General features: G+C 45.8%; 1 protein-coding gene across 1 annotated transcript in view; it reads right to left on the reverse strand.

The window, feature by feature from the left end:
• Positions 1 to 24,338, reverse strand: part of FN1 (fibronectin 1) — a 263,549-nt gene that overhangs the window by 54,511 nt on the left and 184,700 nt on the right. Inside the window, exons 2-4 of the mRNA XM_069860514.1 lie at positions 3,631 to 3,794; positions 2,052 to 2,180; positions 96 to 233 (exon numbers count right to left, since the gene is read on the reverse strand). Coding sequence (XP_069716615.1) covers positions 96 to 233; positions 2,052 to 2,180; positions 3,631 to 3,781 — 418 coding nt within the window. The 5' untranslated portion in view covers positions 3,782 to 3,794. The remainder of the gene's footprint in view (positions 1 to 95; positions 234 to 2,051; positions 2,181 to 3,630; positions 3,795 to 24,338) is intronic.

Here is a 24,338-nt window from a genome sequence, read left to right on the forward strand (position 1 = left end):
CTCCAGCTAATGGGCACTAGGAAAATGGTATAAGTTGCTCCCAAAACATCACAGTAAGGAACAACAGGTCCAGCAAGAGGCTCTCGGTTACGTACTGGCAATGGTGCAGCTGATTCTCCCACGTCCAGCTCCAATGCAAGTACAGTCCCAGATCATGGAGTCCTTGGGGCGCTCGTAAGTCTCCCCTACTTTGTAAGTGGATCCAGTGTATTTGTCAAAGCAAGTTTCTTCAGCTATAAAGGGAGAAAAAAACAACTTCTGTAACTATGCCAGTAACATGTACAGTCAACAGAAACACATATTCCTCATCTGCTCACAAGGATGCTCTTTTTTTCTGGGGAAAAATGCATATCAGACTCCTCTTCCTTCCTTGGATGAAAGCAGAGAGGACATGGGGTGAAATTCTTTCACTCAATGTCCCCATGATGCTGAGTAAGCTGAATAACCTTGGCTTCCTTCCCGCAGTGAGCTAGAAGCTGAGCATGGCACACAGGAAGGCTTGCCTGGAGAGGATCAATCCCAGCTGTCTGAAGTGAAACAATATGGAAGATAGGAGGGAGCAGACATCTCTCCAAGAAGCTGTGTGCCCTGTCACGCTAATTCTCCTCATTCTGACTGCGCAAAAAACTGACTGTATTAATCCCAGATTCTACAGGAGTCCCACTGAAGTCAGCTGCTTAGGAATTGTTCGCATTCGCACATGAGTAAGTGATTACAGAGTGGTTATGTCAGTGCTGCCACCAGAACAAACATAGAATGGTTTGGGTTGGAAGGGACCTTAGAGATCATCCAGTTCCAACCCCCTTGCCATGGGCAGGGACACCTCCGACTGAATCAGGGTGCTCATAGCTTCATCCACCCTGACCTTGAACACCTCCAGGGATGGGGCAGCCATGACTTCCCCAGGCAACCTGGGCCAGGGCCTCTCCACCCTCACAGGAAAGTATTTCTGCCTGAGATCTCATCTATATCTGTCCTCTTTCAGCTTAAAATCATTCCCCCTCATCCTGTCCCTGCACTCCCTGTTAAGGAGCCCCTCCCCAGCTTTCCTGCAGCCCCTTCCAGTACTGGAAGCTGCTCTAAGGTCTCCCCAGAGCCTTCTCTTCTCCAGGCTGAAAAACCCCAAATCTTTCAGCCTGTCCTCACAGGGGAGGTGCTCCTTCTTCACTTCACCACTGGACAAGTAACATTAATTGTGCCAGACAGGAAACTTGCTGGACTTCGAGGAACTTGGGAAACCCTGAAGAGCAAGGTAAGCTAGTACTCCCTGAAATACTCCAGCTGTGAGGCAGGCAGCACACAAGCCTTGTAGAACAGACTGCTGGGACAGCCCCATCTGTCTCACATAAACACTAATCAGCCAGGAACCTCTTTTTCTATTATATCTCCAGAGCAACATAGCGAGTTACAGCAAACCAGTGCCTTCACACCAATAAATATAGACAGATCACATCTGATTATCTAAACTGCACCATATCTCAGAAAGATGCATCCTCCAGCAGACCCTGCATTTAAAGTTCTTTCTGTTAACTCAACTCTTTTTTATGCAGAAGACTAAACAATCTCATTTTACACTCAATTATAGAAAGCTCACAGCATGGCTGGGGGGCTGTGGAGAGCTGTAAGTTGAAATATTTTTAAACAAGCTGACGACACCGCGCAGCTATGAAAAGTTGGGGTGAGGCAATCAAACAGCACAGAGCCAGAGCTGCAAAGTGACTCCAGATTTGAACTTCCCCGTGCGAGTCCAGGAGTCAGTTCAGTTCATTATAGAGAAGAGGTTGGCTCCAAAATTAATGTTTAGATCCAATCCTCCCGAGAGATGAGCGATGCTTGGCTCAGGGTCCTGGTGGCAGGCCCATCGCTAATGAAAAGCATTTCTGAAAATCCCAAGCCAGATCTTCAGTGTAATTGAGTGTAGATCCGTTCCCGACCCTAGAGCACCAAGCTTCAGCTGAAAACCTGGTTATAACCCAGCACCAGGCTTCGCTTACTTGGCACCAAGAGCCGTTCTGGGGTCTCAATGTGGAAAAAAAAGACCCTCAACTTACGTTCAGGCTTGCTCTCACAGTTAAACCCCCTGCTTCCACCATAGCAGGTACAGACCAACGTGTTGCCCAGGTAGATGCGTTCCCATTGCTGGTTTATCTGGTAGTATTTTCCATTGTCGAAGCAGGTCTCTGCAGGGGGGGAGAGGAAAAGGGAATGAGGAGGGAAGAGAAGGAAAAGTCTGGAGTTACCGAGGGAAGGGGCATGGTCCCTGCAGTGCAGCCTCCCACATTTTGGGGTCCCAGGGAGCCCAACAGCCACTGGGGAGCTCGGGCTACCACAAACCCCAGGGCTGGGGCATCATTGGGGTTCTGGGGTCACTGCTAAGACCCAGGGAGCCCAACAGCCACCAAGGTCCCCCAGACAGGTACAACTGGATTTGATGATCTCAAAGGTCTTTTCCACCCAAACAATTCTATGATTGTGTTCTGGCTCCCACGGCATCCCGGGGCTTGGGCATTCCTGGTATCCCAGGGTCACTGCCGAGCCTCAGGGAGCCCAGCAGCCATCAGGGTCAGCGGGCCGGGATTGGGGCATCCCTGGTGTCCTAGGGTCACTGCCAAGCCCCAGGGAGCCCAACATCCCACCAGGGTCACCCTGTAGAGTTGGGGCTCTGGCTCCCACTGAGCCCTGGTGCTTGAGCATCCGTGGCATCCTGGGGTCACTGCTGACCTCCGGGGTCACCCACTGCATCCCGGGGCTCTAACTCCCACCAAACCCTAGGATTCCGGCATCCCTGGTGCCCTGGGGTCACCGCTGAGCCCTGGAGAGCCCACCATCCACAGAGGTCACCCTGCAGAGTCAAGGCTCCTGCTCCCACCGAGCCTCAGGGCTTCAGCATCCCTGGCTCCCCGGGGCTCGGGAATCCCTGCCGCCCCGGGGTCACTACCGAGCCCCGGGGTCGCACACTGCCTCCCGAGGCTCCAGCTCCCACCAAGTCCCAGGATTCCGGCATCCCTGGTGTCCTGGGGCTGAGCATCCCTGGCACCCCGGGATTCAGGCATCCCCAGCACTCCAGGATTTGGGCATCCCTGGCACCCCAATGCTGAGCAACCCTGGCATCCCGGGGCCCGGGCATCCCTGGTATCCCAGGATTCAGGCACTCCTCGTATCCTGGGGCTGAGCATTCCTGGTGCCCCGCGGCTTGGGCATCCCTGGTACCCCGGGGCTGAGCAACCCTGGTATCCTGGGATTCGGGCATCCCTGGCGCTCCAGGGCTGAGCATCCTGGTGTCCCGGAGCTCAGGCATCCCTCGTATTCCGGGATTCGGGCACCCCTGGTGTCCCGGGGACCGGGCACCCCTGGCATCCCGGGATTCAGGTATCCCTGGTGTCCTGGGGCTGAGCACCCCTGGCACTCCCGGGCTCGGGCATTCCTGGTATCTTGGGATTCGAGCACCCCTGGCGCTTCGGGTCTGAGCATCCCTGGCACCCTGGGTCCGAGCATCCCTGGCACCCCGGGTCCGAGCATTCCCGGTACCCCGGGATCGCAGCCGATCCCCGGGCTCCCAGCCCCACCAGGATCGCCCTGCCGAGCCGCTTCTCCCCCGGAGCCCCCGGAGCTCCCCGTTCTTTTACTCACGCTTGCTCTGCGCGGAGTTGACCTGCGGCACCGTCGTGGTCTGCGCCTGCCGGCGGCTCTTCCCCCGCTTCCCCCCGTCCCCGGCGGCCGCCGCAGCCCCCAGGCAGAGGGCGACCAGCGCCAGGCGACACACCGTGCGACCTCCCGGCATCCCGTCCCGTCCCGGCTCGGGATCGCAGCCACGGGACGGAGGCGCCGGGCGGCCGCTTTATATGGGGCGGGCGGCACCGCTGTGGGGGCCGGGCGGGGGCAGGAGGGAGGGGAGACACGGCTCTCCCAGCCCAGAAAGAGGGCTGGAAGGCGGTCGTGCCATTTTGTGCGGCGTTTGGCTTCAACAAAATGGCTTTTTTTTTCTTCACCTTTTTTTTTTTTTGGTCGCTTTTTTTAGGAGAAACGAAGTTTTCCTTGTAAGCGGATGCGGGAGAAATGCGGATGCAGGAGAAATGCGGATACAGCTCCATTCGGGACAAATTATCTTCCACGCAGGGGAGAAAGTGAGTTTGTAACGTGCTGTGCACCTTGGGAACTCCCTAAGGGATGTTTTACCCTGCTGACTGATGTTTTATGCCAGATTAAACCCTTTCACGCTCCACTTGGAGAAAATGGTGTGGTTAGAATTGTAGAATAACTAGGTTGGAAAAGACCTTTGAGATCATCGAGTCCAACCGTACCTGTCCAATACGAAATCATAACCCTAAGCACTTTATCTACCCTTTTTAAACAACCCCGGGGATGGTGACTCCACCACCTCCCTGGGCAGCCTCTGCCAGTGCTGATAACAGTTTTGGTGAAGAAACTTTTTGTAATCATAGAATAGTTAGGGTTACAAGGGACCTCAAAGATCACTTAGTTCCAGCCTCCCCTGCCATGAGCAGTGACACCTCCCACTGGATCAGGTTACCTAAGCCCCATCCAACCTGGCCTTGAACACCTCCAGGGATGGGGCAGCCACCACTTTGCTGGGCAACTTGTCCCAGCGTCTCACCGCTCTCATGGTGAAGAAATTCTTCCTAATGTCTAGCGTAAATCTGCCCTTCTCCAGCTTATATCCATTCCCCCTTGTCCTATCACCACAAGGTTTTATGAATAGTCCCTCTCCACCTTTCCTGTAGGCTCCTTTCAGGTACTGGTGGGTCATGATGTCCAGTCTGAACCACGCCTGGCACAACTTGAGGCCGTACATGAGGGTTACGTCCCATTCAAAATTGATTTAAGTGCATACAGCTCCATTCAGGAGAAATAATTTCCACGCAGGGGAGAAAGTGAGTTGCAACATGCTGTGCACCTTGGGAACTCCCTAAGGGATGTTTTACCAACTGCTGCCGACTCCAGCTTAGACTCTCACACACCTCATTTGGAGAAAACAGTGTGATTACATCCCATTCAAAATTGATATCGTAGCTTCTTTCCCTGACTTTGTTTCTTGCTGTCCAAAATCAATCCTTGAGGACAAAAGAAAAGTGAAAAAATAAATGCTTGGCTTTAAGCCTCCTCTAAGCAGACAGGATCTTCAATGGGATGGGGTAACGTAACTGGGCTGAATGCAAATTTTCATCATAGAATCATAGAATGTCCTGAGTTGGAAGGAACTCTCAAGGATCATCAAGCCCCCTGTCCCCTTCCCATAACCATTTCTGATGGTTTTGCGGCCTCCCTTTTCCCGAGTTTGAAGGAATACAGCAAAGCAGGGAGCACACACCGGGACTGTGGCTCTTAAGCATCCTTGTGTGCAAAGCACAGGGTGCCCTGTTCTGAGGCAGCACTCGGGCTGCAACTCAAGTTCTGATCCGGTAGGAAGGTGGTGCTGCTAACCATTTTCATGCATCTGACACATACTCTGTCTTGGCAAAAAAATCATAGAATCATAGAATAACCAGGTTGGAAGAGACCCACCGGATCATCGAGTCCAACCATTCCTATCAATCACTAAACCATCTCCCTCAGCACCTCGTCCACCCATCCCTTAAACATCTCCAGGGAAGGGGACTCAACCCCCTCCCTGGGCAGCCTGTTCCAGTGCCCAATGACCCTTTTTGTGAAGAATTTTTTCCTAATGTCCAGCCTAAACCTCCCCTGGCGGAGCTTGAGGCCATTCCCTCTTGTCCTGTCCCCTGTCACCTGGGAGAAGAGGCCAGCACCCTCCTCTCCACAACCTCCTTTCAGGTAGTTGTAGAGAGCAATGAGGTCTCGCCTCAGCCTCCTCTTCTCCAGGCTAAACAACCCCAGCTCCCTCAGCCATTCCTCATAATTGTAATAATGATTATTAATGTAAAAGTCTGCTGTGTTTCCTGATCTATTAAGGCAACTCTTCAGACAAACGTGAGTGTGAAGTAGTCTACTGTGTTTCCATACATCTTAAGCTCAGCATCCAGAGGTCTCTGTAAGAGTTCTTCAGTAAGTTGGGCACCAGGCTCTAGTTCCTCTGGCGTTATCTTTACGGCAAGGCAAGCAGTGGTATCTCACTTGGGATGGAGACTCTTCCTGTAGGCGGTGTATGGCCCCACCACATGCTTTGTTCCAGGAAAGCTCGAAGTTGTGATGTCAGGTATCTGTTTGCAAAGGCTTCTCTATCCCTCTGTACAAGGAATGCCCACAGATACCTTAATACAAGCTTCCCTGCTGAAAACTTACTGGAAATTGAAACCTGAGCTGGCAATTGAGGTGAGCTGTGGTGAGCTAATTCCCACCTTTCCTAATTTTTATTTTTAAATCTACTGTACTGCATTTTTTTTTTCGAGTTACCGGACGCACATCATCCCTCAAAATAATCACAGAACTAAGGTGGCCATAGCGACAAGAGCGTTGGCTTTTGAAGCGGGATGTGTCATCACAAACTAGCAAATAGCTGGTCTCTCAAAATGAAAACCTGCTTTCAGAAGGTTTTCCTGGTTTTCTGAGGCTTAAAATATGAAGTGTCATCCTCAAATTCCACATTACAACATATCCAGGTTACAAAAGCAAGGTGAAAAGCACATTATCAGAAAATGATGCTGTATCACCTTTTATAACTGGGACATACTTCACCTAGCCTGCTCCAAAAGTAGCACAACCAAGTGGAAATCAGCGTAAAAGAAGAGTTTTCTTTCTACGAAACACGTATGAGCAATGAGGAGGCAATTTTAGGTCACTTTTTCCTGTTAGTGTGTATAGGTCTTGGTCAGATTTTCAGTTTGGTTTGGGCAGTGGACAGTGTTGCCCTGCTTCTGTCTAGTGCTTGCTGCTGCCTGCCCTTCAATGAGTGTGTGAACAGGTTTGGCTGCTAATTCAGCTCAACTGACATGGAAAAGGAAATGGTAATGAGGAGTCTTCAAGTACAGGGGGATTATGATGACTAAAAATTACTAGGGAAACCTGCTTAAAATGTAAGAGTGAAGTACAGGTAATCTGTAAGGAACAGGCTATGGTGGAATAAGCAAACATGAGGAAGCAACTGGCAGTCATCGGTGGGGAGCAAGAGCCTGAGGGTGTAGATGCTGTGCAAACATATCTGAAGAGTGCCCCGGGGAGTTTACAGCCTCTCCAGGTCTAGGTACGTGCTGCCTACCAGCTCCCTGCAGGCATTAGAGGAGGAGAGTCCCTACTCCCAAGAAACACGGCTTCTAGATGAGTCTTTGAGCAACCTGATCCAGTGTCCCACCCATGGCAGAGGGGTTGGAAGCGGATGATCTTTAAGGTCACTTCCAACCCAAACCATTCCACTATCCTATGATCTCCAGGACACTGTTTTAGTGACCCCCATTTCCAGCATGCTGCTTTCAACAACTATTTTAAATGGCATTTAGAAGGTTCATATACTGGGTACTCTCCCCATGACGGCTAAATGGCCAACAGTGACTGATTTATGTCTCCTTTAAGTCCAGCTCGTGTAATTTTGCATTGCCCTTAGGTCTTCGAGGATAGTAGAAGTATTTACACAAAACTGAAGATGGAATTCAGTCTGAAAATTGAATGAGAACTACAGTGTCAGCAAGTGTGCAGCTGCGTCTAATGCTTTCCACAGCATTAGTTACACAAAAGCAGGGACAAATGTAAGAGTCTTGTTTAAGAAAGCATTACTGGAAGCGCACAAAAGAAAATGATAATTTTTAATGACTCCCAAATTAGTTTCTTGTGTAGCCATCATTTATTAGCAGCCAGAAATAATCTTATGAGTCGTATTTCAACACAATTTGAAACAGCCTGTTTTCACTGCTAAAAGAATCTCTGACAGTAATTATGACACAAACACGTAGTAATTATTATATTGCATGCTGTTAGACTTCCTGAGATGTCTCTTACTTATTTTGGGAAATGGATGTAATTCCTTTGTCTGTCCCTCTCTCATTTTGTCCCTCGAGCTAACAGGGAATGAAAGAAGATTCACCTGAAGTCTTCCTTAGGATGAGATCAGTTTGTATTTAAAGCCGCCCTTCCGCAGGTTTTGCATCCGAATAAGGATTAAGAATCTCCTAAACCTCTGCTGTAGCCATGGGTTTTCTGATTCATGTCCTTGGTCTTCTCAAAATTTTTTTCTGCTGAAATCCTAACTTTTGGATTCTTGGGTAGAAAAGGCACATGTCCTTATAAGGTTCTCCTGACTTTCATTGCTCCATTGTATTGCTCTGCAGATAAACCTCTAAACTGGGTCGACTTAATTTCCTTTACTGCACACACTCGTGGGGGGCTACAGATATGACTGGGAGCAAGATCTGTCCCAGCAATCATTCTCCTGCAAAGTCTGATAGTGAGGAGAGAAGATGAATCAGTACAGAAAAGACCAAGCCGAGTCACTTGTTATTCTTTTAGCAGCCTCAGAAGGTCTACACAGGCTTCATCATCTCCTTCTAAAATTATCACTCATAGGAACAAGAACCGTAAAGACAAGAGGTCAGGATTCCTCTCCTTGACATGGGGAGACCATTAAACGCTTCCTGCAGTTCCCAAATATTTTGCAAGAACTCCTCTTGCGAGCTGAATATTTCTGAATCATCACAATTTCAAGTCTGTGGTTTTTGTTAGGTCACAGCAAAATTCGTTTCAGGGCTGCTGAGGTTCTGCTGCACAGTGCTTCATTCACTCGGAGCGCCTCATCCAGGAATCTGGAACATCGCTCTTTAAATGGAATTCATTCCTTCTGCCGGTTAACTGCCACTTCAGCGGTACGTAACTTTATGCTGGCTCTCAGTGCAGGAATGAATTTCATCGTGTATAAATGGTCCCACGCAGGGCATTAATTAGATCTTTGGCACTCTCGATGGAATGTCCCTTCTCTTCTCCCTCCTCCTCAGTCTTTCCTGATGAAATGTTCAATGTCATCAATGCAGAAGAACGCATTTCCTTTCTCCAGCTGACCGTGGAGTATGTTTTTGAGTTTGGTGTATCTGAACTGCTGTAGTCTGCCAGTGATGAGAAGTTCACAGGCACAGCTCTTGTTTTGCAGTTACTGTCAGCCTCAAGCATTTAACACTCGTGAGTCACAGCCTGCAAAATCAGGAGAACGGCTTTGGAGGGCAGCGGGGAGAGATTTTCATTTTTTTTCCAAATAGAGAAATTATTTGGGGGTGGAGGGTCCCAGGTTGTTTGCTTTCCCGATCCTTTAAGGAGGTGCTTGCATCATGTGATTTAGGAATGGAAACTGAGATTCTGACATGCTTCCAGATGCCAGAACTTCAAGAAATACGGCAACTCTCACCAGACTCATGACTGTGAACTTGCAGGCAAGTAGTGTGTGACAGACCCTCATTCACAGAAGCAGCTTTTGGAAGAGCGATGCCAGCTTGAAAGAGCTGAGAACGTGTTCTTCATCACATTCTGACATGCATGGTGGAGGTTTCTACAGAATCCCAAATATAGTTTGTGTTGCCTAAATTCTGTGGAAATTCCAGCCTGATGCCCTTCCAGGGATGTTCAGTGGCTTTTTTGGGAACTTGTCAGAGCAGCTCTGGAAACCTGAATCAGCATTTTGGGGTGTCTTGTTAGCCCCGTTGGACAGGACTTTGGGACCTGGCTTAGGACACCAAGTGCAGTGTTGCTAACTCTTCAAAGAGATGTTATTTTTGACAGAGTTGGAACTCTCATGTCTTAGTGAGAGGATGTCCCCTCTCCTCAGCTGATAAGATCTCCCCTGCCCAGAGGAAACCTTCCCCTAACTGGCTGCTTGTGCCACTTCCCTGCTTCCAGAGGTTAAGCAGCCCCCAGGGACCACAACAGGGAACAGGGGAGTCCCCTATATTCAACACTGGTGAGGCTGCATCTCAAATCCTGCGTTCAGTTTTGGACTCATGACTCCAAGAAGGATGTTGAGTTGCTGGAGCATGTCCAGAGGAGGGGAACAGGGCTGGGGAAGGGGCTGGAGAACAAGGGTTATGGGGAGTGGCTAACAGAACTGGTTGTTCAGTCTGGAGGAAGCTGAGGTTAGACCTCATCACTCTCTACATCTACCTGAAAGGAGGTTGTAGCGAGGCAGGTGCAGTCTCTTCTGCCAAGTAACCAGTGATAGGATGAGAGGAAATGGCCTCAAGCTGCACCAGGGGTGGTTTAGATTGGATGTTAGGAAAAATGTCTTTACTGGCAGAGTGGTGAAGCATTGGAACAGGCTGCCCAGGGCAGTGGTGGAGTCTCCATCTCTGGAGGTGTTCAAAAAGCTTGTAGACATGGCATTTTTGGACATGGTTTAGTAGGCACAATGGTGTTGGGCTGATGGTTGGACTTGACGATCTTAGAGGTCTTTTCCAACTTCAGTGAGCCTATGATTCTTCTCTGGCTCACAGCCCAGTACTCCTTGTGTGGAAGGAGATGGAGCCCTGCAGCTTCTCCCCAAAGCAAAGATGAGAGAGCCCCAGAAGTCCCTGACACAAGGAAAATGCACTGGAGAGAGGACTTGTGTGAGGGGCCTGGGTAGCACGGCGTTTGCATTACTGAGCACAGGGGTGACAGATCACCCATGGGGAGCCAGACCCTCCGCTTCCCCAATTAACAGGGGAGAAGTAGCAATTGTGTGCAAACACCTGAAGCATGGACAAAGGAAGGAGAAAAGTTATGACAGCTGGAAAAAGCACAGTTTCTTATGGCTGTTATTTTCTCTTCAATTTTTGTGTTTTGGCCTCAATCCCACCCAGCGGTGGTGATGGGGGAAGTCTCCTAATTCCAGCGGCTGTTTTTATTTAGTCATTACATGTTTCTAACAATAATTTGACTTTTGAGTAAGAGAGGGGGGGTTCTTTTAATGGAAGAACAACGGTTGGCTCTGCCCACATTGTCACCATAACTTGCCTCTCCCTCAAAGCCCAAAACCAGAACTGAAACCCCTCCTCTTTTTCCACAGGAGTCTTAACGGTGCTAACGCGAAGTTAAGTAACGGTGACATCACCATCAGCAGCATGAGGTGAGCTTGGCCACACCCCTTGGTGTTTCGAGTGCGATTGCTTTTAGTCTCTCCCAGCGAATATGGCAGATCACATAGAGCCTTGTTTGGTTTTTTAGGCAGGCCTGGTTAACATCCAGCAGTAAATGGTAGTGCTGGGTTGAGCTTGGCTTGCTGCAAGGAAGTTGAACACATCGAGAAGGCAAACAGCTATTTATGATGATGATTATGGGGGAGTGCGTAACGGGTTGAAATTGAGAGTCACAAAGGGCTGAGTGGAGCCAGGAGCGTTCAGAAGGAAAATAGTTTGGCTCCAAGCTGCAGTTTGTCTGCTGTTTCCTTCTTACCCCTTCCACCCAGCCTTACGTGGAGCCAAGGAGCGTGGATAGTTCTTTGCTGCCAATTTTGAAGGGTTTGAGCTTTTTCCCTTCTCTTACTCTTGGTAACCTGATGTTTTGGCTGTGCTGTAAGAGATGAGAGAAACTCTCACTTTCACTTGTTTTTCAGCCCTGCCCAGAAGTTCTTGTTGGCCACCTTTTATACTTTCCAGCTTCTGGGGAACAACTCAGGTCTTCTCCCCGTCTTCATTCTCACTTTCTTTCCCTCACTCTTCCCTTCTGGCAGGCCAGATCTCCTAGGCGGGAAGATTCTGATGTATTTATTGTAACTAGGCTGCTCCTTGGCCCAGCAATAGTGTCACCGCTCCTGTGGGACTGTCACAACTATTTCTCTTCTGTGGTGGGAATCCAGCCCAGAGAGAGGCCCAGAATAAGGCGTAAAGGCTGTTTCTGACTTACCCAAACCCTTTGTGGAAGATGAGCTTCTAGCAAGAAACATTAGTAACGTGAGCTGGAGTTTCATTCTGTGTCAATCAATCAACTCATAATTAATGTGCAGGTGTGGTTTTATGTTAGAATCTAGATGTGCCTTGATTAATTTTTGGTTAAAAGCTGGACCTCATGGTGAAGGAGTTTCTATAGTGACTCGGAGAATTTCTCTCTGTCATTAATCCTTTGGATTAATTCCTTACTTTTGAATGTTGATTATAGTGGGCTAGACCTTTTTTTTATTTTGGCTGGCATTCAAAATTGATAATAGTCAGCATATGTCTTTTGGCTATAGTTCTTCTGGTTTTGGGGTTGCTTTGAATCTTGGACCAGCTTGGAGTTCGTATTTTCAGTCTGTACTAAACCACCTATCCATGAAATCATATAGATTTGGAGCTGATGCTTTCTAACAGACATCACTTACTTTTTTAACCTTTCTGACAGTATTTATGGAGTTGTCAGTGGTTCTCATTCTTGAGATGATGAATTATTGTAGTAACAATAAATACACATGTGTTTTACGGGTGATTTTACATAATTTTTTCTGCCGTCTGTACTGATACGGTCACACCAAAGGGGTTTCTGTGAGCAAATGGAAGTATTGTTTAGGGATATGAGTTAGTAGCAGAGAGGTATGGTTGGACTTGGTGGTCTCAAAGGTCTCTTCCAACCTAGGGATTCTATGATTCTATGATATTATAACTGATGGGATTTAGCCATTGACGTACATACAATCAGCTTAGCTAGAGGTTTTCCGCTGGGACGCCACAAGTGAAAACAAGTCAGTTTGCCCAGAACAAGGACGTGCCCATGTTCCAGGAATGTTCCATTTCACTACTTCCAAGTGCTTAAACACTGATTTAAAGCTGTAAAGCGTTTTGCAGGAAAGCTGGTGATTCAGGCATGTCTTTTCACTTCCAGAATTCTCCTCTCAGTACCAGCCAGCACCTTTAACTGCTGTGTGGGGAAGGGATGGCATCACAATTTAACCTGCACTTTCTTGTCTACACCTCTCCTGGAAAGGCATAGGAGCAGCTGCCAGGCAGGCACTTAGGCATCAAATGGATGGAAAACGAAATCCCATACATGACTGCAATAAGGTGATCGCAGTCCAGCCTGTGGAACTGAACAATAAAATCCATGTTTTTCTTAAAACAAGCAGGATTTGGTCCTGTTAGCAGGTTGATCTAGGGGCTTTCCAAGCTGGATAACCATTTCATTTGGGGAAACATATTATGAATACAGATAAATAGCAGTGTGTTTCAAAGAAAAAAGAGAAGTCTAAGCAGTTTGACACAGTCTAGCTAGAAAAGATTCTCGTTACATTGTCCAGCAAAGCTGCTGGCACCACTAAAAAAGCTGAGCATAATTCTTAAATGAGGCAGATAGCTTTGCAAAGATGCATCATATCTCATGGTCATATGCTAAAAACAAATATCCCAAAACTCTCGATGATGTATCTGATGTTTGTACTCATCGAATGTGTCCCAAGCCAGCCGTATTTATTGGAGGTACATTTTTGCTTAGGCAGGTCATGCAGAAATTAAGGCAAATATTACCTAAATACGTATCATCAAATCAGGGTATTAGTCTGGCTAGATTAGTATAAACCCACTTGCTGTCCAGTCCATGGAAAATTTATAGGGGCAGGTAAAAGCTTCAGAGCTGGGAGATATACAATGCTTCTGCGTTTGATTAAACTCTCCAGATTTATACACAATGTGGAGGGGTCATAGCTAACTTTCCAGGAACAGTGTTCATATTTTCCATAGAGTGCACGAGCATAAAATGCAGATTACATGCACAATAAATGAAGGGAAAGTTTTTGACAGTGTGTCTTTTCAGTTAATTTATAATTCATATGCAAAGTTGAAAAGAAGTGCTACACAATGGCTTTTATCTCCTGACCGATTCTTCCTTCTCACTGTTTTCAGATTCTTTTCCATGCGGGCCAGGTTGGATGAGGCTTTGAGCAACCTGATCCAGTGGGAGGTGTCCCTCCTCATGGCAGAGGGGTGGAACTGGATTATCTTTGATGTCACTTCCAACCCAAATCGTTCTATGATTCTATGACATGGAAAGGTGAGGCTGAAAAGGGCCAGTGTAAGTCTTTAGAAAATATTTTGATGAAACGTAGGTTGTAAAAATTACTCTTTTTTTCCTTTGGCACATGAAACAAGTCTGAGACCTTTCTTATAAGGAAAGTCTTGAAGGAGAAAACAAAATAAAGTGGAAGAGAGAAAGATATATTTGATAGGATTTTTTTATAGAAGATGGAGCATCTGTGCATGAGAAAGAAATATTTGAAATGACAAAATGCTACAGATTACAGGAAAATCAGTAGTATTTTGCTGGTGCTGTTGTGAGGTGACTCTATAGTAGAGCTTTGGGGTCTGGAGTGCTGGTGTTTAGGCACCTCTGAAACGTTTGGGGCTCAGGTTGACACATGGACATCTGCCTCCCATGTGTTTAAGGCACGTGTTTGTTTGACAGGGGGAAGCAGCATCAGGCTAGAGGCAACTCAGTGCACTGAATTCACTGCTGTTGTTGGCTCACAGCTTAGACATCCGTGAGGGACTTTCTGTAGCTGAAAGGCTCAGATCCTCACCCTGCAAAGATTAATTAAATTGTCTTGCTTTACCTGTTGCAGCAATTCCACTCATTGATATACCTCGCTGTCACCTGAATAAAGCTGGCCACATGCTTTGGCTCTCTGGAGTCTTCTCCCCACACCTCTGTGAGCAGCATTTAAATACGTCAGGATCCCAAGCCTCGCCACTGGGAAAGTGTCTATGAATAAGCTGCATGACAGGGTCATAAATTACATGGAGAGTAGAACAAATCTTGGCAGCAGATCATAGCTGCTGGAGAGATGAGAGCTATGGCAGACACATGAGCAGAAAAGGAAAGGGAGACTAATATTTAAGAGGAAAGCAGAAATTTTACTGCAGGAATCTGTTCCATTGAAACGAGACCATTTCTGACCTTGGTTTCTTTGGGAGCAGGCTTGGTCTCCTAATTTGTGTTTAATGTTTTTCTTTTTGTCTAACCTCTCAGGAAAGGATTGATGCTTTAAGACCATTAGAAATTCCCCCTTCTTTATAGAAAAGCCAAAATCAAAACCATAAAGTGCAACCGGTTTTTAAGCAGGATGGAGCAATCCCACAAAAGCACATACACTGTATGCCTATCTCTAAATCCATGGACCACAGTTATATCCTTAAATTCGTGTGTCAACCTACCTCTAAATCCATGGCCAGCATCTATATCCTTAAATTTGTGTGCTAGTCTTCATGGGATGCAGGGTTAAATATTCTTTCCATGACAAGCATCCATCACAAAGCCTAAACATCATTACTGTCTAAAACTCTTTTTTTTTTGCTTTGAAGTTTCATAACCTTATAACATTCTTATAAATGTGTTTGAGAACTCCAGTGTGACTTTAAGACATGCTTGGAAAACCTTCAAACAATTACAAATATGCACACACACAAAAAAAATCTGTGTTTAGATGAGGTAATCCACAGGAGGGTTTCCAGTTGGCCTTTTGGAAACTGACTATTTTATATATAAATGTCAGCGTTAATTAAAAATCAACACAAAACAGGAAGCAAAAACCCCATAATGCTGTATTGGTTATGATCTGGATATACTGATTAAGTCCTACCCCATTACTAAGAGTTTATTCCTGTTCTTGGAGGCAGTCAAGTGTTTTAAAGGAAAGAAATAGATATGCACCCACTGGAGGATGCAGCCCAGCAGATGATTTCATACTGAAACAAACGCATGCAGGACTGTTTTCAAAGACATTGTGGGTCCTTGCACGATGCCTGATTAATAAGGAAAATGGAGCGTCCTAATCCTTTTGGCATCTGGAAAGATCCTTCCCATGATTTAAGCACATTGGCCAAAGTCCCCTCCCGGGAGAGCTGCTGTTGTCTGTGTAGGCATATACCATGAATCAGTGAGACCTCTTGAGTTAATAGTTGTGTGCTTATGCTCTTAGCTGCCTTTTAGGAGTGATACTAAATGGCTTTTTAGCTCCGATCCTCACATACACGAAATGTGCCTTCCAACACTGCTGCTTGTAGCCCAGCTGCTGGAGGGAATAGGAAATGGCCTGAGCTTAATCCATCCTCAAGACAATCTTAAAATGATTCATTTGCGGTTGTCCTCGAGTGCCACACAGCAGGTTTCACTACTCCAGAGTTTTTCCAGAGATCTGCTTATTTATTACTGTTCCATACATTACTGTGGGTTTTTTAGGGATGGAAGAGTACGCCAGTGCCTTCAGGGCACACTTCCCTGCCTCGCTGGTGGGGCACTCATTTGAAAAAGTTCCCAAATCGTTGCACTTTACATCAGAAATCATGTGCAGATAAAATGAATTACAAAACCACGTGCACCATTTCTTTCTATGAATGCACAGGGGTGCTGCAAACCTGCCTCAGCTGAGGGTGACTGCTTACATCTTTACATCCTGTTTGGTTAAATTCTCTCCTAAATGGCAGACAGAACATAAATAAAACAGTGAGCCATGCTCACCTCCTTCCCCAGATGAATTATCCATCTGGGTGACAGGATGGGGTTGGAATGGTGCGTTAAGCGTTGGAAGTCGTGGTAGGGTGTTAGATGAATGGGAGTCCCAGCTTCCTACCAAAGCTGGCTGGCAGAATGAGGTCCCCCAGGGAAGAAGGGGGTGCTGACATCCCTGCTGAGGTTTGCGTTGGATGCCACGGGAGGTTCTGAAGGTGGAAAAGCGACTGATACCTCCCAAACAAGCTGTTTCGCACGATGCTTATAATTGATTAGCAACTTATTATCCTTTCTTCTGCTAGGGGGTTGTGGCAAGGAGGAGTTTTATTTGCCAGCCCACACACTTTCCTGGTGAGGAAAGTTTCCAAGTGTGAGAAGAGAGATTTTGACCTGCTGTAGGCTGCTGTAATGAGTGTGACTTTCCTCACGTTGCTTCCTTGTCCATATGATCTAACATGCTGCCTGGAGTGGTGCCCACAGGCAGATAGGGCTGAGAAAGAATCCTGTGCACCACTCACTCTGTAAAAATGATCCAGTGGATCTCTGGGGATCCTTTTCAGCCCCTGTGTGTGAATGTAGCCGGCTGCACCCGCTGATCAGCATTGAACCCTCCTGCTACGCAGCTGATGTCGTTGCAGTGCAAGTTAGGTGAGAGAGTGTCACCCTGGGCTGAGATTGTGTAGTTCTGTGGCAAGTGTGTTCTTGTGTGCAGATACAGCTCCAGCGAGTTGTGTATTAAAAGAGGAGATTCATCTCCAGGGAACGTAACGCTTTTTGATGCTCAAATGCCACAGCAGCCGTGGCAGGGGGTCTGGAACTGGATGATCTTTAAGGTCCCTTCCAACCCAAACCATTCTGTGATTCCATGACAGCCGTCACTGATTTTTTTTTCTCTCATTGAAAGAAGAGACTTTGTTTATTAAAGTGTTGATGTTGATTTAAAATCCAAGCATAGCTTCAGGGGCTTTTGATCCAGGGCTTTTACATTTGTATTCATGTTTGAATTTAGATTCATATGTCTAGTAGGCATTTGTATTGTATTAATGAACAAATTCTTTAGTGTATATTAGGTGGGAACGAGAAGACGTGACCTTGTTAAACTGATCTGGCTGAGCCCCCACCAGGGACAGCATCACAAGCATCACCTCTGAGCGATGGCTTTCCAAAAGTAAAGGTTTTTGTAGGGAGAAGGCTCAGCAAATGCCCATATGCCTGGAAATTACTAGAAATCAGTCATCAGTCTTTCCTGCTACAAGGCAGTCTGAGTAAGGCTGCAAGCAACTGCTGAATCGTGCAAAGAAGAAAGGAAACTCTTCACCTGTCACCATTTGCAAGTTGCCAGAGGCAATGGAAGCATAAATACAACAACTCCCTGCAGTAGCAATAGCTTTGCAGTGAACTGCAGAGTCACCCTAAACCCCCATGCTATGTCGTAAGGGTAGGCTGAGCATGATGAATGCTTCTGGTTTGAAATATTCCAGAGAGAACATTTTTTATCTCTCTCCTTTTCCAGACTTCTACCCAACTGCATTTGCATCTAATAAAATCCAGATGCTTCTTGAAATAAAATTGCTGCTATATTGGGTTGCAAAGCTTCTTTAAAAATTAAGGTTGCGGCATTTGTAGCAAATGTTCCCTTTCACTGCAGCAGACTCAGAGTAGGGAGAAGCAGATTTTACGACAGTGAGACACAGACAGAAGGTGCTTGTTCTTATCTGGTAGCAGTGGCATTGTTACTCTGTGGTGCTTTCATGCAGAGTTTCTAACACAGCTTGTATCTAATATTTGTAGACAGCAAGATCTTGGAAAAACTGTTTCCTCTGAACAAGTCTCGCTTCTCGTAATATGGTGTATACTTACCTCCATGCAGCTACATGACATTGGAGAAGTCCTATAGGGTGTCAAGATAGCCTGAGGAATTAAAATAAGAGTATACATATGGAACCTGGGAGGCTTACTTCCAGAGGAAGAAATTTTTGGACGCTTCATCAAGGAAGGCGTCGTTGTGATGGTTTGTGACACACTGTGGCAGAGGACCAAGCTAATCAAAAAGTGAATTTACAATGGGTCTATTAAGACTACAGTAATAACCATCTTTTATGCTGGTATCGCAGGCTGTTTTCATTTTGTTTAAAAGACCAGAGGCCTTCATGTTCAAGTCTTGGCTTGCCCATATCTGCCTTAAATCATCTCCATTACCACTATGGTAACATACCCTGACTCCCTGTGTATTTTGTATTGCCAGTCATCTCTGCACACAAATACCTCTCCCAGGAATCCTCCCTTAACCACATCTCCGCTACACGCAGTTTGTCCCCAGCCCAACTGCCCCATTACAAAATATGTTTCATTTTTAAAAAGAACTGAAATATTCTGATTGCAAGAACTGGTGCCCCTGTGTCCAAAAGGAATTCACAAGTGGCCAGATGCTTCTGAAAGCCTGTTTCCCTTTCTGAAACAAATGCATCTCAGATAATCATTGTCTGCTTTTCCCTAGGGTTTCCACTACATGGAATAACATGATGCTAATGATACTCTTCTGTTATCCTCAAATTCTTTTCAAGTTAGAAAACTGGGAGCCCTCCCCTTTGAAAAACAATAAGAGAATCAGTTTTCAAGTTCATCTTTGTAGGGAAAAAAAGTCTTTATTTTGAAAAAACTAAATGCAAAGTTTATGTAAAGAAAAAAGTCATAAGAATGTTTCAACTTGAATGTAATGGCAAACTCTAACAACAGATGAAAAAAAAAATGCCAGTCTGATGTCCATGAAAGTCTCAGTTACCCTAATGCTGACTTGAAAAACAGCATTGAGGGAATTCAGGAAAAAAAGATTCTAAGATCTTCTAAGATCATCAAGTCCAATCATCAGCCCAGCACCACCATGCCCAATAAACCATGTCCCAAAGCACCACATCTACACACTTTTTGAACCCCTCCAGGGATGGTCACTCCATCGCTGTCCTGAGTAGCCTCTTCCAATGCTTCACGACTCCTTCCATAAACAACCTTTTCATAATATCCATCCTAAACCTCCACTGGCACATCTTCCTGCCAGTCCATGCCTGATCACCTTTTATAACTTGCGTACTGCTTCCTTCTAGACTCCTTCCAGTTTGTCCCTAGCCAACTCCTTGAAAGGCTGGAGCACAAGGGTAACCGGAGTGGCATTATAGCTGACCAGGCAGAGCATGGGAATCATCCTTTCTGTCTCACCTACACTGTTCTACTGCTCTTCTCCATTCCTACAGCTTGGAATGAGAACTGTAATTTTTGGCAACAACACTTCACTCATTTATTTTTTTTGTTTGTAATCTGAAGTTTTCCTTACTCCTTCATTCCTGCTAGAGTTGTGCTACAGAGCCATGCAAGCTCCCTTTATCATTGGGCAATCTCCACTTGTCTCTCTCAGATTTCATGTTTTTGATTTCAGAGAGGATGTCAAGGTCACTTTGGGTTCTGTCACCATCCTTGAAATTCTTGGAAGTTTTGATGACTTTTGGCCACACACAAATGTCCCAATTACATTCTGTTTATTCTTGACAGCTGTACTAGGAAACCATGTTTTAATTGGAATAATTTGAATTTTTAGCTTAAAGCCAGTCCCTGAAAAAAGAGCATTCAGGACTGAAGAAATACTAAACATAATCATATTTAATGCAGTCCTTATCCCACCTTATCTCCTCTTTCTTTTGATTTTTGAAACACATCAATGAAGTGATTTATTCACAATCTTTAGAAGTGAGTGCTAGCAGTTATGTTCAATGTGCTGATAATATGCAGCAGCAAAAGAGAAGTGGAAACTGGATTATGTGGCAAATGTTTCTTTTTTTATGCATTTCGATTAGTCGCTGTGGATGTAGCATCCAAGACATATGTGAAGCTTGCATACAGAGTAACAAAAATTTCTTCCTTTTTGGCTGCACTGTATAAATGCAGCAATTCTGCTCCCAAGGCAAACTGTGGTCTACGTGCCTCTTGTATGTATGTTTGTGTATATGTGTGTCTTTTGAAAACAAACTAGGGTGAATCACATTGGAAGAGCTTCACAGACTCGTATTGGCAGAGCCTAGAATAGCACCCTCGCAGAAAAATCATTTGCCAGCGGGCAGGTAGGGACAGCAATTGTTTTCTTCAATTGCATGAATCAGAAGGAGGTTTTTTACCCCCTTCATTTTATATTCCTAACCAGTTGTATCCATATCTGCATTCCCATCAGGATACTGAGGACTGATATTCTTTTGTCAACAGGCTTTTCAACACAGATCCAGCTGCGCTGCTGGTTTAACCGCACTCTATTGCGGCCCATGAATAAGGAGAGGTTGTTTGGTAGGTGTTCAGTGGGTAACTACAGTCATTTGTGAGAACTCCTACCACTCTTCACCATTACAGCAACTAGACTGGCCCAGTACCCTCAGCCACCAATAACACGGAGTATGTGATTCCTTCTAGTGACGTTGTGGGGAATTAATATGGGTAAAAATCAAGATACTGCCAAGACTGTTGCAGTCTCTGGGTTGGAGGCTGCTGCAGGAGAAATGCTCCAGCCTGCCTTTGGAAGAAAAGCTGATTCAGAGAAGGTTTGCATGGGGTAAAGCTTCTGCCTCATTTGTTCAGAGTTTTGCTGATGTGATGTGATGAAAATAGCAGGTTTTGTAGCAATGGTTCTATTTCTGGTGAGCACGCGCAGGCTCTAGGAGCCCTGTGGGTTCTTCTCATGCACCCAGGCTCCTCCAGGGGTACATCCTCCATCCTCTGACCCACCACAGCCACTTCTGACCATGAGATCCTTGTGTTGCCATTCCCTTTTCTGGAGCCACACTCATCCTGCCCATCGCACCATTCCATACTCCCTCCTAGTTTTGTATGCAGACTCAGTTTTGGAGGACGTGCGAGAGGTTATACTGAGCTCCGAGAGAGACAGAGAACATGTGTCTCGGAGTCAGCTGAGAGGATCTGTGAAAGCTTAAGGTGACTGACAGCATTTTGAGCTGCACAGAGATGTTGGTGGAGGAATTACAGCATGTAAAATGATGCACAATCAAACCTCCAGGGTATTTATTGGACCTAAGCTTAGGGCAGATGATTGTCCTCTACACTTTTAATTTCTTAGTTACTTAGCTATTACATCCTGGCATAAAACTCTGGAGGAGCAGATTAGCAGGGCTATTATGCCATCTTGCCTCATACTCCTCAAGATTTATGCCTTCAGGGAGCTATTAAAAATACTGTGTAATCTCCAGGTCACAGAATATATTGGCAGTCACACCTCCCTGATATCAGGACCTTCACTGATTTCAGAGCTAATGGATGACAGCATAGGAACAGAGATAAACTTGGCTCTTGGGTGTACCACAAGTCTGATTGCAAAAGCAGCAATTTTTGCGTAGAGATTAAGTTAAAAGCTTGCAATTTTAGAAGACATTTTTCCAGGGAATCCATGCTTTGGCTCTCCTGAGGAAGCAAAACCCCTCAAGAGAGGTTCTACAGTCAGACTGCTGTTACCCTAATTAATTCTCTTGCACATTGGCATTTACAAGCAAATAATTTGCCTCTCCCTGTTTTATTAAAACACATATTGTAAAGTGCTTAGCTAAAGAGGAAATTAAAATTTCCTTTCACACCCAAGACTTTTCCTGGTGATACAAATACCTTGATATTTCAACAGCCAGCGCGTTGTGTAGACAAAGCAGGGCAAAATGGTCAAAGAGGAGAACTTCACGCAGAGTGCAATGAAGGGCGCTTGTGGAGGCGTGAACTCCTCGTGCTGCGGAGCTGGGGTGAGAAAGGGGAGCACAAATAACCTGAATAGATCTCGGGCTGGTGCGGTTTGGTGTGATTTAATTGATTCCAGAGGAGCCACTCTCCCTGACACAGTGTGAGTGGAAATCCTTGGAAAGGCTTGCACCGAGGACCTAGCTATTCATAATCTGTCACGGAGCTTTATTTTTACCCCAGGCAGCTCTGAAGCAGGCTCGAAATGAGGGGTTCAGGAGAGGCCAAGGATACAGCTATTGCAGCCCCACAGCTGGGACGGGAAACAGGCTCCACAATGGGTTTTGATCAGACACATCTCCATTCTGAAGTACTTTTAATTATTCACTTATAATTCACTTATAATTATCCGGTGGAAATACTTATTCAAGGGAAATAATTACTCAGGAGAAGGCAGCCATGATTGGGAGGAATGAAGCAGCATATCCGCGCTTCACCCGTGCATAACGGCATTTACGAGAACAAGAAAACACCAGCTTCCCTGGTTGAAACCACAAGTGAAATTAGAAACAGGTGAAATCCCATTTGAAACTGAGCCAGGGCTGTGGGCTATCACTCCTACTCTTGTGGCAAGTGTGGCGAGGTTTTTAGTGATGAGATACAATCGACAATGTAGAGTGATGCTTCTCGCAGGAGGATCCCCTTCCACTGATATTTTCTGCCTCCTCAGTGGACCTTGTTGTTAGGTGACAGTCATCAAAAGCGCAGTGCAATGTCTTGTATATCTCCTAGGAATCAGTATCTATCATTTTCTTTAACTTAACAGCTATTACTTTTAATTTTTTTGTGATGCTAGTGTGCTTGGGTGTTGAGTGCCCTCCTGGGTGAGAATCTGTGGGGCTCGAATACCCTGATGGAAGATTTTTCTTTTGAATAGACTGTCTCCTCAAAGTTAAAACTTTGGAAATGTAAGCAAGATGGCCAGAAAATTTATAGACAATGAGATCCAGAGTTCTGATAATATCAAATACACCCAAAACTGCAGGAAATTTGGTTTTTTTAAATTTATGCTTATTTTAAGATTTAAAAGAACATTTTCTTTTAAAAGCTGGCATGAAAGTGAAACACGGGTCAGATTCCTTCTGTTTTTCTCAGAATCTTGAAAAGTAATTTTCCTGTTTAATTTGGAATGAAAATAAATGCTGAGATTGCAGGACTTCTAAAAGCCTGTGGATGCAAATCCACTATGATCGGAAGCTCAAGTTGCTGGTTTGTTCGCTTGCAGGTCGGGACTGAGCCTTACTGCTACACAAGAAATTCTAGGGTTAACTTCACCTTTCTGCACAGATGTGTTCTGCTGTCTGTTCAGTTCTTCTTCTGTGTTACAGTCTTGTAAACTGTAATAAATGTTATAAGGTGAATATATTCAAAAAGCAACAGCCTCTTTCCTCTATTTTTTCAGGATCTTTGGAGCAGCACGAACATGAGATGGTTTGCTGGAGAACAACTCTTATGAGGAGCTGCTGAGGGGTCTAGAGTTGTTTAGCCTGGAGAAGAGGAGGCTGAGGGGAGACCTCATCACTGTCTACAACTGCCTGAAAGGAGGTTGTACAGAGGTGGGTGCTGGTCTCTTCTCCCAAGTGACAGTTGATAGGACGAGAGGAAATGGCCTCAAATTGCACCAGGGAAGGTTCAGGTTAGACATCAGGAAAAATTTCTTCACAGAAAGGGTTCTCAGGCCCTGGCAGAGGCTGCCCAGGGAGGTGGTGGAGTTCTCATACCTGGACATGTTTAAAACACGGGCAGATGACGTACTCAAGGACATGGTTTAGTAGTGCACCGGTACGGTTGGACTCAATGATCTCAAAGGTCTTCTCCAACCAAATGGTTCTATGATCCCTTGGGATATTTTGCCCTGCTCTATTAAATAGGAATTGTAACGTGAAGGATGGGGCTGCTTCTCTTGAAACACTTTATTGTATGGGGTTTATCAACTTCTGATACATTTGTGGACTTGTGTCCCACCTGCTTGCGCAACCTGCTCTATTCCATGCTTAGGGAAGCAACTGGCAGTTCGGGAGTGTGCTGACTTGAAAAATAAGGATGGAACGTGCTCTGAGCTGGGGTGGTGGTAACAGTGGTTTGAATTGAAGGGAGGGCAACTTTACCTTCTTAATCATCCTATGTTTGCTTGATTATCCCAAAGTATGTCTTTCATTCCCATGCCCCCTCTAAGAATGTGAGATGGACTTATTATAAGTATTAGGAAATCCAGAAGGTGAATTTCCCCT

The sequence above is a fragment of the Phaenicophaeus curvirostris genome, chromosome 7, assembly GCF_032191515.1.
Source record: "Phaenicophaeus curvirostris isolate KB17595 chromosome 7, BPBGC_Pcur_1.0, whole genome shotgun sequence".
NCBI lineage: Eukaryota > Metazoa > Chordata > Aves > Cuculiformes > Cuculidae > Phaenicophaeus > Phaenicophaeus curvirostris.